The following is an 18,976-nucleotide window of genomic DNA, read 5'->3' on the forward strand; positions in this document are numbered from 1 at the left end:
ACTGGGGAAAGGAGGAGAGTGGTAAAGGAACAGGAGCAGGTTGTACTTTGGCCGTCTTTGACTCACAAACCCAGGGCACTGTTAAACAGCAGCTGCCTTCACTAGTGGGATGTCCAGAATATGACTTGCAGGCTTTATACTTTTCAGGAGAATGTCTAACACTATTGAAATTCTTTGGAGTGGTAGACTACTTTGGGGGAGGTAAGGTACCTTTTAGGATGACAAAAAAAATGTGTAACATAGAGTTTGACTCTTTTGGAACTGTCGGCTGTCAAGTGATCATGGAAAAAAAAATCAAGCTTTCATGGTAACTGTCAAGCTGCCAATGGAATTGTGAAATACATTGGAACTGTCAAGCTATCAAGACACCTAAATCTCCCATCTTTTAATGTCTTGACAATTAAAATCTCTGCAATGTAATAAAGTTGCGTTTGCCACTTCATGCTGCTTACATAAGTCCCAGAACTATTTTTAAAGGATTTGTGCTGAACATCTGATTTCACAACCTGTAATTATCAGAGTCAAGTGCCTGTTGCTTTACAGTTTGAACTTCAATTCTAAATGCTTGCAAAGTCTTTGAAATGGATTGATGAATTCAAGTCCTTGTTTTTATAATGGATTAAGTAGTTGAAGGAGGTTAAATGTAATAAATGAGTTTTTAATCATTGCAAGTGGTTATTTTAAGATAAGTGATGTCATTAATAGACAGTTAAGTATTTTTCATCTCAGTAGGAGTCCTGAGGTCTCTTCATGCTGTGTGAGCTGGTAAAGAATAGAATAGAGAAAGAGAATCATGAGAGGGGAGTATTAGTTGAGGCTATATTAGTACAGGCACTAAAAAGTATCATGGTAGTGGATGGATAGAATAGTGCAGGTTGACAAAGAATACATGAGGGACCATGTGGATGGATGGGAACATGGGCTGCCACTAAAGGTGTGAGTGGCCATGTGTGAGGGGAGCACAGGTTGGCCTAGAGGATATCAGGAGTTGTGGACATGTAGTGAGGGACTCATATTGACATGGTGGATATGTGGAGTGAGTGGGGGAGGCTGAGGGGGTTGAAGGCTAGAGGAATGTCTTTTGTTTTATTGTTTTCCTGAAATAACCTTGACACCTGACAGCATCTGTGGTTACCTCAATCTGTTTCCAGTGGCATTCGGCCTGACTTCAGTTATCACACACTTTGCCAGAACCAAAACTAGACCATGTGCAGTGCACCTTCTCCCTAGTCAGGATTGTGGACTTTGGGATTTTTCCTGACTTTGTGCTCCTAATATGGGAGCAGAAATTCTGGTCTAAGTTCCTAAATGGTCTCCTAATGTTAACGGGTCAATTGTTCAGAGATGGTCTGAAATACAAACTTCAGAACTAAGACGAGCTATTGACAAAAATAAACTCTAATAGAAATGTTTGACCAGCCAAGTAATCTTTATTCAGAAAATAGAATACAACTGATTGATCAGGTGGCAACTGAATAATAATTTATTTCGACTTTGTTAACTGATGAATGATCATGTTTTAATAAGATGGCGAGCAACCATTGGACAAGATAATTGGGCCATCATAAATTCTCAGTTTTCTTGGTCTATAGCAATGAAAATTGGATGGGTGCTACATGTACACTGTTAGATTACTGCCCAAATGAAGAAGATGAAATTAACTCTTGTGGATCCCAGTCACATGGTGTCAGCTCTGTAATTCTTGGCTTCTGCACATGATCTGATACTTTTAAATCTCTCATTGTTTAATAAATTTAAAGTGGGTCATCACAGAATGGGTCACATCACAGATGTAATTACTCTGTCTTCAGCAGCAAAGATAGCAATAGAAATATTAATACAATGATTAAGAATTTAAGTTACAGTGCATTATCTAGATTAAAATATAACATTTTGTACAATACACTTACTTTGAAGTATAAATCTGGGGTGAAAACTGGTGTGGTTGCCTTTTACTGAGATCACTGCTATTAGCTGTAAATGAAAACCAAGCAATTAGATAATGTAATGGACTGTTGAAAACAGAGACTTATAGGGATGCCTCCTACAGCATAGATAATAGTATGTTTTCACTAAATAAATGTTGATTGTCATGAGTCTTGCCCCACAGGGCTTCATAATATGATTTGTTTACAATAAGTCCTATTTCATTTGCTAAAGTATTAATTAATTAGGTTGAAATGTAAACAATAGCAAATCAACTATTGCATAGGTGTGGGTTTCAAATGCTGTATAGGTGGGACATTATTATATAGGCAACCGTTGCAGACAGGAGTGAAAGAAAAAAAACAGTATTGCCATGGCAACTGGTACAGTTGCAATAGAGTGTCTTTGTATTTTGTAAACATAGGATGATCTGTAATTAGAATTACTGTGCATGCATATTGTAAAAGTGTTCCATTCACAAATTAAAATGATTAAATTCTGAATGGAGCTGCTCATTACACAACAACATTGAGATTTTTTAAACTATTTTTATGTTCATATTTGAAATATGTCTAACACTTTTAGTATAAATTATCTTTGGCTTATAAAGTAGAATTACAGTAGCCTCCAAAATGACTGAAAATGTGCTACATGAATTGGCAGTGTATAGCTCAGGTGTGTAAACTTATTTTTGCAATTCAATAATTCTAAATCTGATAATGCTTAACTTGTAACAAATAATTTTTCTGGACTGTATGTGCTGGGATTTCCTGCAGGCTTCAAGAGCCCCAAAGTCAGGAACAAGTGGAGGTCTGGAGTCTACAGTAGTTGAGGGTGAGATCAGTGCAGCAAAATGTTCAGACACAGATTTTAAATGGCTGAGCAAACATCCAAGGTAACCATAAGGGTGCTTCATCATGGAGGGGAGAATTAAAGTAAAACCTCAGAGGGGCTTAGCCAGGAGACCCATCAAATGAGAAGGGCAGGCCTTGGTTGGAAGCATGTGGACCAGTTGGCATGACTCCCCTTTGGGCCATGAAGTTTCTGGAGCTATTTTCAATCTACAACAATGCCTTAAGGTCAAAGGGAATGATGAGGAGGTCTGGTTATCAGTCAGAAAGGTAACCATTGGAAAAGTCTTTTGTTTTCCACGCTGTGTTCAGCTATAATGCTAAGTGCTCCTGAATTAAATATGTTGGAGATCAATGGCATGTGTTAGGTAACCCTAGCAGTTGCTGTAATTGCAGCTTCAGTATCGCCTTCACTGGGTACTTGAAAAGGTGGAACATAAGGCAGTGTGATAAACAAAGGTTGTCGCCAGTGACGATGAATGTGGCACACCTTTTGTTTATGTGAACAATGTCTAAATTATAGGCTCCAAATTATGATGGCCCTTCATACTTACCTTTCAGAATGCAGTAATATTTTAATTGTGAATGCAATATATTGTCTACTGCATTTTCAAGGCAAAAATGGAACAATGAGATAAATAGATTTTGAATTTGTATTTGCAGAGTGGGGTTCAAATGTACAGGATGTGCTCAATTCTGGTTCATGCTATAGTTAGAAGCTGGATAACTTAACTCAGAGAGAGGACCAACCCACTACTTTACAGCATCATTCCAGTTATCTACGTTACCTAACTCACCTGCCTGCTTCGTGATTGTAGAAACACCTTTCTGATGTGCTTGCTAAAAGTTGTTCCCACATTCTTTCCATCATTGACCCCATTTTGAGACTTGAAAATTGTCATGACCCCTCACTGACAGTCAGAAGGACAACTATATGGCTGTTGTAACTCTGGCATAGTTCCGTGGGTGCTATTGCTACCTCAAAGCCCACACATCCCAAAATTTTAGTTCGCTTGGTGTCCTGACACCCAATTTTGGTAGCTCGGGTCTCCTCCGTGTTTATTTCCACTTTGTTGATTCAAAGAAGGCTTTTCACCAAACGTACAGAGAGAGACCTCAGTGCCTCCTATCTGCAGGTAGTCATGCCCAATTATGCATTAGTCCAAAACCATCCAAGATGCATCATTAAAGTTGGATCTCTCAGCTGCCCAAGTGTTGGAGAGGTGCACGTCCTTGTGACTGAAGAGATGAGTCTCACATAGAATCACAAAAGTCTACACTCATTTTCAAATGAGCATTTTTCTCTACTGCTCATCTCCTGCTTTTTCTCAATATCCTTGAACATTATTTCTAACCAAATAATCATCCAATGCCCTCCTGAGTGTCTCAGTTGAACTTGCCTCTACCACACTTGTAGGCAGGAGAGAGACCTGGTACCACCCTACTGTAAAGGCCAAAATCCCGAGACATATGCCTTCTCTGATTACTCATTAATGAATGCACATGTATGCTTCAGGATTAAAATGTTAAACTGACCTGAATTGGAGAATTGTTCCAATGCTGCTGTGGAAATTTCACTGCTGCTCATCGACTCCGATTTGTCTGTGAAAAATGGATAAATAATTTACTGAACACTGAAGGGATAGCTGTGAAAATGAATTGCAAAATTCCAAAATCAAAAGAGAATAAAAAGAAAAAAAAGAAAAATAATAATTTCTACTTCCTTCTCTTAAAACCAGTTGGGCTAGTTTGGATATAAATGAAATCATTTTACAAGTCATCCTTACTATGGTATCTTCTGTGCACCAAATACCACTTGTTCATTGTGGATTCCCAATACCTAGTGTTTGATTTTCCTCTTTATATCTTGATGATGCTGAGCTGAAAGGCAGCTAAACAAATATCTTGTTCTCACTGTCTTCATGCTCCATTGTTCTTTGGTATGAGCTTTTGTTTCAATATTTGAATACTCTTTGATTTTCTGCATTTATTTTGCATTTGTTCTTCTGCTTGTAGCATTAATTTTTTATGAATGAACTTAACATCCAAAAGCTGACACAGAGCCTGTGCAAAAGTACTGCATATTGGGAACTTAGGCATTGAGGTTAACATGCCTAATGAACAAATTTTGGTACACATTAAGACACAGTAAAACCAGGTTAGTTGTGAATTGGCCATACTGATGACTCTATCCAATACGCCAATGAGGTTGTGTGAAGTCCTGGGGAGTACTGTAAAACTATGTTTAGTTTTCTGCCTCTGATTTCTATAACTCCTCATTTCCATTTAGTTAAATAGCCTGCACCGTTACCTTTCTCTTCCCTTTTCACTCCTGTTTGTTTCCCGCTGCCAATGCTGTTTTTCTCCTTTGTTCTGCTCTTGAACTCTACATGTTTTGAGTTTAATGACTTATCCAGCTTAATGGTAAATTTCCAATTACAGTCTTGTTAACTTAGAGGTGTTGGGACTTTTGCAAGTGTGAATGAAGCCTCTACTGATATCAAAATAAATCCTGAAGTAGTTAAGTTTTGAGCACAGCAACAGAGCCAGGGGAATTAATCAACTGAGGCACTCATCAGATTTTTATTAAACTCATTCATGGGATGTTAGCATTGATAGTAATCATTGCTGATTCCTAGAGTAGATGGTGGTGAGCTGCCTCCTTGGACTGCTGCAGTCCACCTGGGTTGGAATGTTGTTGGAAAGAGGGTTGCAGGTTTAAGGCCAAGTATAGTGAGGGAATGGCAGGATAATGTGTCGTCCAGAGGGGAGCTTTCAGAGGGTGATGATCCTATGTGTCTGTTGTAGTTTAACTTGAATAGAATTAGCTTTCTTGTCACATGTACTCAAATGAGTACACTGAAAAGTCACAAGACACCACTTAAGGCGCCATTTTAGGTACAAGGTACCTTCAGTACAAGTTCTTAGGAATCAAAAATTAGAAATAAAAAGTCCAATTACAGATCATAGGAATAAATGAGAAAATAGAGAAATAAAAAGTTCAGAACACCAGTCCTTCCAATCCAGTTCACATTGGTACCAAGCCTTCAGTCTGAGTTGGGCCTTGACTCCAGATCATGCTGAGCTTCACCTTAGAGGCCGGGAGACCACTCTGGAATGACCTCGAGGCCAGAGGTCCACAGTGAGCCAAAAGACTGCCACGAGCTGCCAAAACACTATTGTGCCAGGGTGAGAGACAGCCAGGTGCCACTGAGAGACCATGCCAGGCCAGGAGATTGCAATGTCAGGCTGATGGGGATCACAGGCTTGGAAGGTTCTCTCAAAAGAGCTTTGTTGAGTTGCTGCAGGGCAGCTTCTACATAGTTATCACTGCTCCTATTGCACATCACTGGAGAAAATATTCGCTACTTTTATTGAGGAGGAAAACATAACTATTCATGACATAAAAGGGCAGATATGGAGGCAGAAAGGCAAAGATATTAAAATTACTTCCACAGACTGTGAATCCCTGTGGTGGCTTTCCTGCCAGAAATCAGGAGACAACGAATTCTGAAAACTTGGAGTAAAATTGGCTTGCACCTTTAGATCTGAGTTTTAGAAATTCTCCTGCCACAGGTATGGAAAAATCACAGGAAGGACAGCAGGAGAGCTTCATCGCACAGTTCTTAGCATCGTCCTTTAAAATAGAACATAGAACAATACAGCGCAGAACAGGCCCTTCGGCCCTCGATGTTGCGCCGACCTGTGGACTTTTCTCAGCTCGTCCGCCTAAATATCCCAAAATCATCCATGAGCTTATCTAAGAATTGTTTACATCACCCTAATGTGGCTGAGTTGACTACCTTAGCAGGTAGGGCATTCCATGGCCTTACCACTCTCTGTGTAAAGAACTTGCCTCTGACATCAGTCTTAAGTCTATCACCCCTCAATTTGTAGTTATGCCCTCTTGTACAAGCTGACGTCATCATCCTAGGAAAAAGTCTTTCTCGGTCTACCCTATCTAATCCTCTGATCATCTTGTATGTCTCCATCAAATCCCCCCTTAGCCTTCTTCTTTCCAATGAGAAAAGACCCAAGTCTCTCAGCCTTTCCTCATAAGACCTTCTCTCCAGACCAGGCAACATCCTGGTAAATCTCCACTTTTTCCACTGCTTCCACATCCTTTTTGTAATGGGGCGACCAGAATTGTACACAATATTATAAGTGTGGCCGCACCAGCGTTTTGTATAGTTGCTTCAAAGAGCTTCAGATATGATTATTTATGGCAGTCACTGTGGATATCTATACAACTAAATTATTTAAAGAATGAAGGGTAGCTCAATGGTTAGTACTGCTGCCTTACAATGCCAGGGACCTGGGTTCAATTCCAGCCTTGGGTGTGTATGTGGAACTTGCACATTCTCCCTGGGTCTGTATGGGCTTTCACCGGGTACTCTGGGTTCCTCCCATAGTCTAAAGATGTGCATGTTAGATGGATTGGCCAAGGTAAATTATCCATAGTGACTGGGGACGTGCATGCTAGGTGGATTATTGGGAAAGGATAGGCTAGGATGCCCTTTGGAAGGTGGGTGCAGAATGGCTTCTCCTTGCACTATAGGGATTCTATGATTCAAAGAAGAGAATGCAAGCTAAGGATATACAATACAGCACAGGAATATACCCTTTGGCCTGCCAAGCCTGCATCAATTCCTAGCCCTTATTTAGACCTGCCACTTACTGCCTATATGTAGTTTCTAACCTTCTGTTCACCTCCCATTCATGTGCCTATCAGGATATGCCTTAACTGTTGCTAAACATGCCTGCTTCCACATCTCCACTGGCAGTGCATTCTGGGCATCCACTACCCTGTGTGAGAAACATTTTCCATAAGACCTTAAAACACAGGAACAGAAATTAGGCTGCCCCTTTGACTGCACCACCATTCAATCATGGCTGATAAGTTTTTCAATCCCATTCTTCCCCTTTCTCCCCGTATGCCTTGATCCCCTTGATACTCAAGAACCTATCAATCTCAGTCTTAAATATACTCAATGACCCAGCCTCCACAGCTTTGTGTGGCAAGGAATTCCATAGATTAACCATTCTCTGGCTTAAGAAATTTCTCCTTATCTCCGTTCTAAAATGTCTTCCCTTTACTCTAAGGCTATGCCCTCAGGTCCTAGTCTCTCTTACCAATGGAAACACCTTCCCAACATCTACCCTGTGGAGGCCATTTAGTATTCTGTATGTTTCAATCAGATTCCCCCCTCATCCTTCCAAACTCCATTGAGTATAAACCCATTATTTCCCTGCACTTCTTCCCTAAACTTTCCCCTGCCACCTTGAACCTGTGTCCTCCTTTACTTGACTCTTCCCCCTAGGAAAACACCTCTGACTATCTACCAAATAGTGGGCGGCACGGTGGCACAGTGGTTAGCACTGCTGCCTCACAGCGCCAGAGATCCGGGTTCAATTCCCGCCTCAGGCGACTGACTGTGTGGAGTTTGCACGTTCTCCCCGTGTCTGCGTGGGTTTCCTCCGGGTGCTCCGGTTTCCTCCCACAATCCAAAAGATGTGCAGGTCAGGTGTATTGGCTATGCTAAATTGCCCGTAGTGTTAGGTTAGGGGTAAATGTAGGGGTAGGGGTATGGGTGGGTTGCGCTTCGGCGGGGCGGTGTGGACTTGTTGGGCCGAAGGGCCTGTTTCCACACTGTAAGTAATCTAATCTAATCAAATCTATGCCTCTCACAATTTTGTAGACCTCTATCAGGTCGCCCCTCACCCTTTGTCTTTCCAATGAAAACAATACAAGTTTATTCAACCTCTCCTCATAATTGAAACCCCCTCACCCACAGACCTGGCAACATCCTTGTAAACCTTCTTTGCACACTCTCCAAAGCATCCACATTCTTCTGATAAAGTGGCGACCAGAACTGCAAGCATTTTTCAAAAATGTGGCCTAAGTAAAGTTTTATAACTTGTAATATCACTTGCCACCTTTTATATTCAATGACTTGGCCAATGTATGCAAGTATGCTGTATACCTTCTTCACCACCTTATCCACTTGTGCTGCCACTTTCAGGGATCTGTGGACCTGTATGTCCAGATCCCTCTGTATTCAATGCTCTTAAGAGTTCTGCCATCTTTCGTATAATTCTCATCTGAATTTGATCTTCCGAAATGCATCATCTCACATTGGTCTGGATTAAACTCCATCTGCCATTTGTCTGTCTGAATCTGTAATCTATGTATATCCTCTGTATTCTTTGACAATCCTCCTCACTATCTGCAACTCTGCCAATCTTGGTGTCATCTGCACCTTAATAATCAGATCACCCACTAGTTACTGATCTCCAATTTGGAAAGGCCCCCTTCCACTGCTACCCCTTGTCTTCTATGATCAAGCCAGTATTGCATCCATCTAGCTAGCTCACCTGGATCCCATGAGACCTGACCTTCTATACCAGCTTCCTTTGAGGAACCTTATCAAATGCCTTACTAAGGTCCCTGTAGACAGCATCCACTGCCCTTCCCTCATCAATCATTCTTGTCACCTCATCAAAAATACTCTCAAGCTGTGAGACATAACCTTTCCCACAAACTAGCCTAGTTTCCAATCCATAATTGTTCTTTAAATATAGGAAACTTTAAAACAGGAAATTAATGATGTTATAACCAAAAAAAGGCCATTTAACCCACTACACCTGTGTGACTCTCTGAAAAGAGCACAGTGTCAGCAGTGACACACAGATACGCTACTGCCAGTCATTAAAATGCCTTCAAATCTCCTTCTAAACTCATGACTTCTACCACATAGAGGAAGATGGAAAATAGCAAGCTCCCCTCCAAATTCGACCACCATCCTGGCATGGAATGTTATCACTCTTCCTACACAGTTACTGGGTTAAACTGCAGTGATTCAAGAAGGTAGCTCCTCACCAACATCACAAGGGTACCTAGAAATGGGCATGTTAGTGAAGATGACAATCCAAAAATAAATTGAAAGAAACGAGTAACCTATTTAATGTCTTAACTCTCAAAAGCTTTCCTGAATTCCATATTCAATGTTGCGACCGTTAGGATTGTTTGTTTATAGAATATGCCATGTAAAAAAAGATATAATCTTTTAATCTCTCTCATCATTCTTTGGTGGTATTCCTATCTCACATTTTACAAAGGATGGAATTTACATTCACGACTTGTGGGTGCTTCATCCATTAACTTAACCATTAAGCTCTCTTACCAGGAATGAGTGAATGCGTTCAACATTGTCCATTTGCATTCTATAACCCTTTTCATGAAAACTAGGTTCCCATATATTTCCTCAAAACTTCATTAATGTGTCCTCCTTTTAAATGGCTACAAAATGCTGGGATAGATTGTCTGCTTTTTGCATTTTCTTATGCAGTCTCAGTAAAGACCACAATATATGAGAGCACTTTGTTACAGCAAAGGGAGATTGCAGAGAATCCTTTCTTGCCCCTTTTTCATTTTGGCAGGAGTTTGCAAACCCTCACCTGAAGTGGTTATTGTCAGAAGGTCCTCCTTTGCAGGTGAATAGATAATCAAATTTGCCAAAAAGTTAAAAAGAAACATGCATTTAGCACACTGGGGTGCATAAATCACACACAAGCCAAAGGTAAATTGGTTCAGTTTTTTTTTTAAACACAGTGAAATCATGACAATAGCATTTGTGTTGAAGTAGTGAGGGGGATACATTTTCTGAGAGCCACTTATTTGTGAGTTCTAATTAGGAATGAAAAAGCTATTCTCTGAAATTGCATTTGAATACAATTTTATTAAATGAGTTTTACAGAAAAACGTTGGAAACAAAACCAGTTTGGGGGATAAAAGAACTGGAACAGTCAAGCATGCAAATATTGTCTCAGTCAGATCAGAACATCCTTTTATTTCCCTCCCATTATCTCCTCTAGTCTTCTCTGCTGTCCTGAAAATACTAGCTCATTGTTTGGGTTCAGTTCCATGGATCTGATGGCCTCTGCTACCCTGTCCAAGTGTCCAAGTGAATATTGACCTTCATTTTCAACAGACTGATTGCTCTCAGTATCATAGCTGACCCCACTTCTCTCCTGGGTTCAACTCATACAAATGTCACTTCAGCATGCGAGAGACTTGCTGATTTTCTCTCTCCTAATCTGGAAAATCTGAAGTCAACTCGTAACATCATCTGGGGCCAACCTAACAGCAGAGACCAGGGATCGTAAGTGTGATCATCCTGGTCTATAATGGTTCAACAGTTGTGATCATGTAATCACACAGCACTATTTTTGTTAACTAACCATTCAGTTAAGGGAGAGTGGCGGTAGCAGTTCAAGTCAAGAGGTGATAAAATCTCCAGACATTCAGTGAGAGTTGACAATCCTAGCTTGCCTTTAGCTTTTACATGAGGCTTAACTGATAAATACTCCAGTTTCTGCCTACGAAGGTTCCAGCCACAAATCCCAGTTCAGTGACAAAAATACAAAAGAACTGCAGAAGCCGTAAATCAGAAACAAAAACAGAAGTTGCTGGAAAACTCAGAACTTCTAAGGGAGACTCACTGGATTTGAAATGTTAACTCTAATTTCTCTTTACAGATGCTGCCAGACCTTCCGGGTTTTATCAGCAACTTCTGTTTTTGTCCCAGTTTACTGACTTCAGTACAAAATCCCTGTTGGCACTCCAGGGCAGGTGAGAGAGCTGTACTGTTAGAGGTGCACTTGGGACATTAATCCAATATCCACTACCTTTCAGGAGAATGTAACAAGCTACTAATGTTCGGTTGAAGAAGAACAGAGGAGTTCTTCCTGATATTCTGGCTAATATTTATCCCTTGACCAACATAATTTAAATAGACAAGTCATTGTCACATTACTGTTTGTGGAGAATTACTTTGCACAAATTGGATGCTGTGTGTTGTACATCACTTTAAAATGACTTAAAACGTTATAGAGACATAGATGTACACAGCACACAAAAAGACAATTCAGCCCATTCAGTCTATACCAGCCATAACAAGCACCTAAATATTCTGATCCTATTTTCCAACACTTGATCCAAAGCCTTGTAATCTTACGTGCATTTCTATATTCCTGTACTGTGATTTGGAATGTTTTGAAGCTCTGAGAGATGGCACATGAATGTAAAATTGTTCTTTTTTCTTTCAAGATTGAGCTTGCATTTACACTAACTGTAGTCTAGCTGCAGAGCGAAATTTCTTTGGGCAAAACCTGTGATTAGGCCATCAGAATTTAGGTTTTCTACTCAATCAGAGATTGAGTTGGACCACTAAACTAAAAGTAACATATAATTTGTGTTTGGCTGCATGGCTTGAATCTATATTCTATATGAACTGAGACGGATGGTTCAAATCAGTTTATCCAAACATCACTGAAGCGTTTTACTGTGCAATCAACATTCAGATTTTAATGACACATTTTTGGTTGATTAAATTCATTACACAACAGTGAACTGTTTTTGCCAAGTGCCAACAGCCTCTGATTAACCTCTTGTAACAAAGGCATGGATTGTACCTGTAAGAACTTGTTCAACAAGCTTTGCTGCCAGTAATTTCTTGAACAGATTTTTACATTCTTTTACTTCCCTTTCCTCCATGAAATAACAGAGATAATGTACTTATAACACCATGTCAGCACAGAGATAAAATGCTATTGTGGAATGAACTGAGAATCCACATAACCTCAAGCTTATAATTAATCATCAATAGGCTGAAAGAAAGAAAGTAAAATAAAGAACTCTATTTATATAGCACTTTTCATGACCTCAGCATGACAAAAAAACTATCTTACTACCAATTAAATGTAGATAGTGCTATAATGCAGGGTACTTGGCCTCCAATTTACACACAGCTGGTTCCCATAAATGGCAATATGATAATGACCTGATTGTCTGTGTTAGCAATGTTGATTGTGGAATAAATTTTGGCCAAGACACAGGGCAGCATTCCCTGGCATTGATTAGATTACTTACAGTGTGGAAACAGGCCCTTCGGCCCAACAAGTCCACACCGACCCTCCGAAGAGCAACCCACCCAGACCCATTCCCCTGCATTTACCCCTTCACCTAACACTACAGGCAATTTAGCATGATCAATTCACCTAACCTGCACATTTTTGGACTGTGGGAAGAAACCGGAGCACCCGGAGGAAACCCACGCAGACATGGGGAGAATGTGCAAACTCCACACAGACAGTTGGCCTGAGACGGGAATTGAACCCGGGTCTCTGGCACTGTGAGGCAGCAGTGCTAACCATAGATAGATGTGAAAGATTCCTGTACTAAGACGATAGACAGAGACTTGACTTCAAGTCTCAACTGGAAAAGCAGCACCTCCAAAGTGCAGTATTGCACATGAACATCAGCTTTTATAACATGTTTAAGTCCTGAAATGGGGCTCAAACACAACCTTCCGATTTAAAGGTGAGAGTGCAACTACTGAGCCACAGATAACACCTGAAAGGGGCACGGTCACTAATAACCAGCTAAACATTTCAGTATCTCGTTAGGTTTGAGTTCTATCAAAAAGAAAGATTTTTAGAATGATGTTGTTGAGTAGATTCTGAATAATTAGCGCTGCTATTGCTGAAGTAAGATACTGTTATGAAATTAACAAGTTCTGCAGGCATTGGGCATACTGTAAAGTCAATGCAACCCCAAATGGTAATAGTCCCCTCAATGCAAACTTCTGTAGTCTTCATTGGTAGCAACCTTAGCTGCAAGACCCAGGTATGAGATAGAACAAAAGGACTGATGGAGTGGGGAATATTTGCTGGAAAATCAATAGAACAGTGCGTGAACATATTAGGATTGGGTGCACCAGGCATGGGAGTGTTACTATGCAAATTAGCAGACTTAACCACTAAAGTCACAAGGTTAGATTTCCCACTTCACCACCTTGTGGTAATTTTGTTCCAAAATGAAAGGGATGAGAGTTCTGTGATTCATTCCATCAATTCCTGCCTTGACTGTCAAGGCAGAAAATGATCTGACTGAAAGTAATGTTTTTTTTCTTTAAACTCAAGACGAATTCATGAATTTTCATACATGAAGTTAGATACCTGGCAAGTTAATACATAGACAGAAAGCTATGGGGGCAGAGTGCATGTTCACATCAGAATTTCCAAAATCTTTAGCCAGTTGGGAGACACGCCATGCTGTGGGGTCACAGACCTGTAGAAATGCTCATTTCTACAAAGTTCTACCAATAATTTATTGTCTTCCCTTGCCTTAAGTGAGTAGGAAACCAGAACAGAGTAGATTTTAGGTGTACCTTGATGCAATGGAATCCACTTATAAAGAAAGTACTGACCTGGAAGATCGGAAGCTGAGAAAGTTAGTGCTGCAGAAGAGTGTAGCCTCTGTTCACCTCCTCATCTCTAAGGAGAGTAATCCCAGCTTCTCTAGTCTTTACTCATAACTAAAGTTCCTCAGCCCTGGCTTTAGCCTAATAAATGGAACGCTCCCCAAAAACTGGGCACCTTTCCTGAAGCGTGGTGTCCAGAACAACCAGCTGCAGATATACACACTAAGCACAGGCTACTTGTGTTATTAATTATTATTATTATTATCATTTATGAAGTAGGTGGTTTGGAATTGAGTTGCTTGCCTTTATTTATAGTTAAATACATTTTTATGACCAAATGTTGTGAAAAAAACTTTTTAAAATGCAGATGCTGAAAATCTGAAATAGAAACTGAAAATGGTGTAAATGATCAGCCCAACAGGCAATATCAGTGGAGAGAGAAATTTTACGAGCAAGCTTTATTGACAGAGGTCACCAAAGTCCAGCAACAGAGGCTCAAAGCAGGAAGAAAGCAGCCTTCGTCCAGCAGTAAGATCACATTTTGCCAGTGGCAAACAATAAGGTGATTGCCAAGGGGCTGTTGAGCCTATTAAGAATGGTAACTCCACTTGCAAAAGGTGGGTCAGCAGCACTCCTTCTAGTAGTGGTCACTGCTGGAGTTGCACCTGGATGATTGAGATCAGGCCATTAGGTTTCTTGGACAGTCTCACCATGCAGTGGCAGGTATCCCTAGTCACAGGCAAAATACCCACATAGAATCTTCATTGGCCATGTAATTGGATCAATTTACTCTGTGCAGGCCATTCATCCATTGTCTCTCTTGCCACTGGCAGATGACACGAAGTTGGGAATATATAGGACATGGCACCTGATGCCACTCTGTCTTATTTTGCCTGTCTCCCTGCCATCCAGTCTACCTCCAAATGACTGGTAAAATTTAGCCTAGTTGATAAATCCTCATCATAGTTGTGGACAGGCCAGATGTGTATAAACTTCAGGTGAGAACAGAGACAGTGAAGAGGTTAAGGGATGAAGAACAAATGGAAGGTTTGTGATTTAATTGTGCCTGTATTGCATTCAATGGTAAAAGGAAAGGGTGTAAAGTAGTATAAATGGGAATAGCAGAATCATTACTAACAACTGCATTCCAAACAAAGCTCACAAGTTATGATATGAAATTGTTGAATTCAACATCACGTTGAGACCACAAGGGAGTAAAGTGTCTAATGTAAAGATGAAGGGTTGTTCCTTAGGCTCACACTTAGCTGCATTGAAATTGTGTTGGAGGCTGAGACGTAGAGAAAGAGTGGGCTGCAGAACTTAAATGATAGGGATTGGATGACTGGACCTAAACTTGTAAACTCAATATATATGTTCCATAAAGTGGTCACCCAAACTGTTTGGTCTTCCCATTGAAAGGGAGACAGCATTGTGAGCACCAAATACAGTACAGCAAATTGAAAAAAGTGCAAGTAACTTGCTTTTTCACTCGAAAGAAGCACTGGGGGCCCAGGATGGTGAGATGGGAAAAAGTATAAAGACAGGCATTGCATCCCCTGTGCTTGCAATAAGAAGGTGAGGGGATGGGTGTTAAGGGTGATTGAGAAGTAGACCACGGTATTTTACAATATCCATTTTAACGTGTCTTCCTTTTTCCTCAACCAACCTGTATCATAATGTCGTGGTCCTCACATGTATCCATTCTATTTTCGCACTTCTCTCACTTGTCATCACCAACTTATTTAATCTCCACATTCAATGGACCTTGCTTTGTATTGCCACAATTTCATGTGTAATACCACATCCAAAGATATCTTCCTTTTCCTTTGCTTTTCAAAACTTTGAAGTGACCATTTTAGTTTGTTTAGTTAGTTTGTTAGCTTCAGGGCTGAGGAAGCTACTTGTCCGACCTGCCCAGCTCCTTTTCCACCTATCCACTCCACCCTCTCCTCCCTGACCTATCACCTTCATCTCCTTCCCCACTGACCTATTGTACTCTATGCCACTCTCTCCCCACCCCCACCCTCCTCTAGCTTATCTCTCCACGCTTCAGGCTCTCTGCCTTTATTCCTGATGAAGGGCTTTTGCCCGAAACGTCGATTTTGCCTGTCCTCGGATGCTGCCTGAATTGCTGTGCTCTTCCAGCACCACTGATCCAGAATCTGGTTTCCAGCATCTGCAGTCATTGTTTTTACCTCATTTCAGAAAAGCAGCCAATTCATATTTGAGCCAAATCTGTACTTCTGACAATGGCTAGAAATATCACTTCCTTAAAAACTACACAGTTACAAATGCATAACTCTCATGGAAAACAGTAGAATTTAAAGCCAAAGTTGACTAAGGAAGTAACACTTAATTCTAACAAGAAGTGTTGGAAATCAAGGAACAGTTAGTACTTGAGGTAATCAAAATACAACTCATACAATATAATGACGTGACTTATGGTGCTCTGTGCAACCTTTTATAATTCTCATTAAAACATAACTAAAAATAAAGAGAAAACAAGTGAAATATTTGTCCAGATATTTGTTATAATTGCAGTATATATATATATATATAGGAAGGAAAAATAATGCATTCCACACATCAGCAAAACTTTTTCCTGCGTTTGGCACACATGAAGAAGTAAGTCTCTTACTTATTGAATAAATTTAGTATTCTGGTATTCCACTGATCCCCACTGTTTTGCTGACATTTATGAATGGAGTTTAATATGAATCCAGACCTTTAATAAGCATATTTTGTCTCGGAGGTAAAAAGGTTAAAATAAACTGACACCAGGGCTATTTATGTCCAAAAGATTTTGAGTGCCAAGTTATGTATTTAAGATTGGCAAGCTATGCCTACACTTGTGTAAATGATGTTGCGATCAGATGTTTGTATTAGTGGTGGTGTGACATGCATTGAGGATTCTAGACTAGTCCCTACTAGAGCTAATGTTTCAGGAACGACACATTCTCACTGTGAGTCATTGAGTTCTCTGAATAGACGATTATTCCAGGTGAATACATTGGGTTGCAAGTTGCAGCATTTCACATCTCATAGCGCAGGAATTTAGATTTTAACTGAAATACTGATTCATAAAGGAGAATATTTCACTTGTGCTGAGGTTAGCCGCAAATCTTTTCTCACAAACTGATTTTGGACACGAGACAGGTTACACAAGTGGGCTTCTTTGAGTGCTTTTAAAGGAATTTTAATCAAAAAATGTATAAACATAAAGACATTAATATGTCTGTGTGACATGGATAAAGCAACCTAATGTTTACAAAAGTTGATGTCTGTGTGGTTGCTTGCAGTGAATATAGAAAGCTTCTCTGCAATAGTATAAGTAAAGAGAATTTGGAGACATGATAATAAGCAAAACTAACCTTGAACTTTAAAAAAAAACTCCATTGCAATTAAACTTGATGGCTTATGGAGTAATTGTTACCTAGTGCTGTGACTTCAGGCTTGATTGAAGAATTCATGAAAGAAATCAACAGCTTCCAAATTCAACAGGTGCAGTGATAGAGTTCCTACCTCTGAGTCAGGAGGCCTGGGATCAAGTCCCATTTAGTCTAGAGATGTATTAATAATGTCTCTGAACATGTTGACTGGGGAAAGTATCTCCCAATTCAAGTGAGTAAAGAGGCTCAAGCAGAATGGAACTGAGTGGATGCCTTTACATAAAATTTAACAAAGTCTTGAGTTCAATGCCATGAATGCACACTTCTTCATGGTATTTTGTTATGAATGAAGGGTGTGACCTTTCTAAGATGTCAATTTACACACAGCTTTGTACTGTACATTCTGAGGAAGGGTCACTTGACCTGAAACGTTAACTGATTTCTCTCCACAGATACTGCCAGACCTGCTGAGCTTTTCCAGCAATTTCTATTTGTCTCAAACCTATTCTCCCTCTTTATGAGACATTGCGCAGCCTCTGATAATTGCATCCTTCAATTATGCAAATTGAGTTTGCAATAAAGGGAATCATTTATAAAATTCCACCACCATCATTCTTTGGCATTTTTGCCTGCTAACTTCCAGTGGTATACTACCCTTTCCTAAAAATGTCAGTGATAGCTCCAATGGGAGGTCAACAATTGAGATGGGGAGTCAGGAGGAAGGAGGAAGACTCTTCTGTAATTAAATAGTATTGTGTAGATGGAGTGAATTTGTAGCCTGACAAAATTAGCATTTGGTTGCTGGAGGAGCATTAGCATTGGGAGAGGAAAAAAAAAATCACAATGGGACAATGGTAGTGACAACATCTTCCAGATAGTTGTTCAGGTTTGTGTAACAGCTGCAAACAAACCTGCTAGATTTGTTCTCCTACCTTCCTTGCCATTTGATGAGTCTGAGATGTAATTAATGTAAGCGTTGTTGAAATCTGAATTGTTGGGACACTTGATGCTTCCTGTCAGATTGTGTGGGATCACCAAATCTAACCTAACTCTAGGTTAGAAGATCTGAGTTCAAGGTGCACCTACCTCAGATGAATGCCATAGAAAGTCAATTAAAATATCTACCTCAAAATAATGTTCTTGATGACAAGTGATTTGCACTATTAAATGTAAATAAGATAGTTATAAATGCTCGGACCTGCGAGCTTTTCCAGCAATTTCCATTTTTGTCTGATTTACAGCATCTGCAAATTTTGCAGTTTTTATTATAATAGGCTTTGAGTCCAGTCACCCAGCCTTAGCACGCTGTCTCTTGCCCACTTCAGAGCAATCAGTGTTCTGAGAACTGAAGGTGACATGATGAGCATAATATAAATACAAACTGTTGCGCACGCATGGTTCCAGTCAAAAAAAAATCAAAGTGTGCTATGAGTAATTTCCAAAGGACAAAAAGACCTTTTATTCTATGAGTCAAATACTTTATTGCTCATCAGAAGTACAATGAACTCTGAATATTTTCTTGCAGAGATCTTCCTTCTCATGATGT

General features: G+C 40.0%; 1 protein-coding gene across 8 annotated transcripts in view; it reads right to left on the reverse strand.

Moving 5' to 3' along the window:
- The window catches only part of LOC122560227 (protein phosphatase EYA1-like), a 270,247-nt gene that overhangs the window by 166,789 nt on the left and 84,482 nt on the right, over positions 1-18,976 (reverse strand). For all 8 annotated transcript variants that reach the window (XM_087994796.1, XM_043710684.2, XM_043710690.2 and 5 more), the window contains 2 exons: positions 4,314-4,379; positions 1,911-1,974 (listed from right to left, as the gene is read on the reverse strand). In XM_087994796.1, the coding sequence (XP_087850922.1) occupies positions 1,911-1,974; positions 4,314-4,379 (130 nt within the window). The remainder of the gene's footprint in view (positions 1-1,910; positions 1,975-4,313; positions 4,380-18,976) is intronic.

Source organism: Chiloscyllium plagiosum, unplaced genomic scaffold (genome assembly GCF_037043375.1).
Source record: "Chiloscyllium plagiosum isolate Xiang-an unplaced genomic scaffold, Cpla_swu_hap1 HiC_scaffold_15, whole genome shotgun sequence".
Classification (NCBI taxonomy): domain Eukaryota; kingdom Metazoa; phylum Chordata; class Chondrichthyes; order Orectolobiformes; family Hemiscylliidae; genus Chiloscyllium; species Chiloscyllium plagiosum.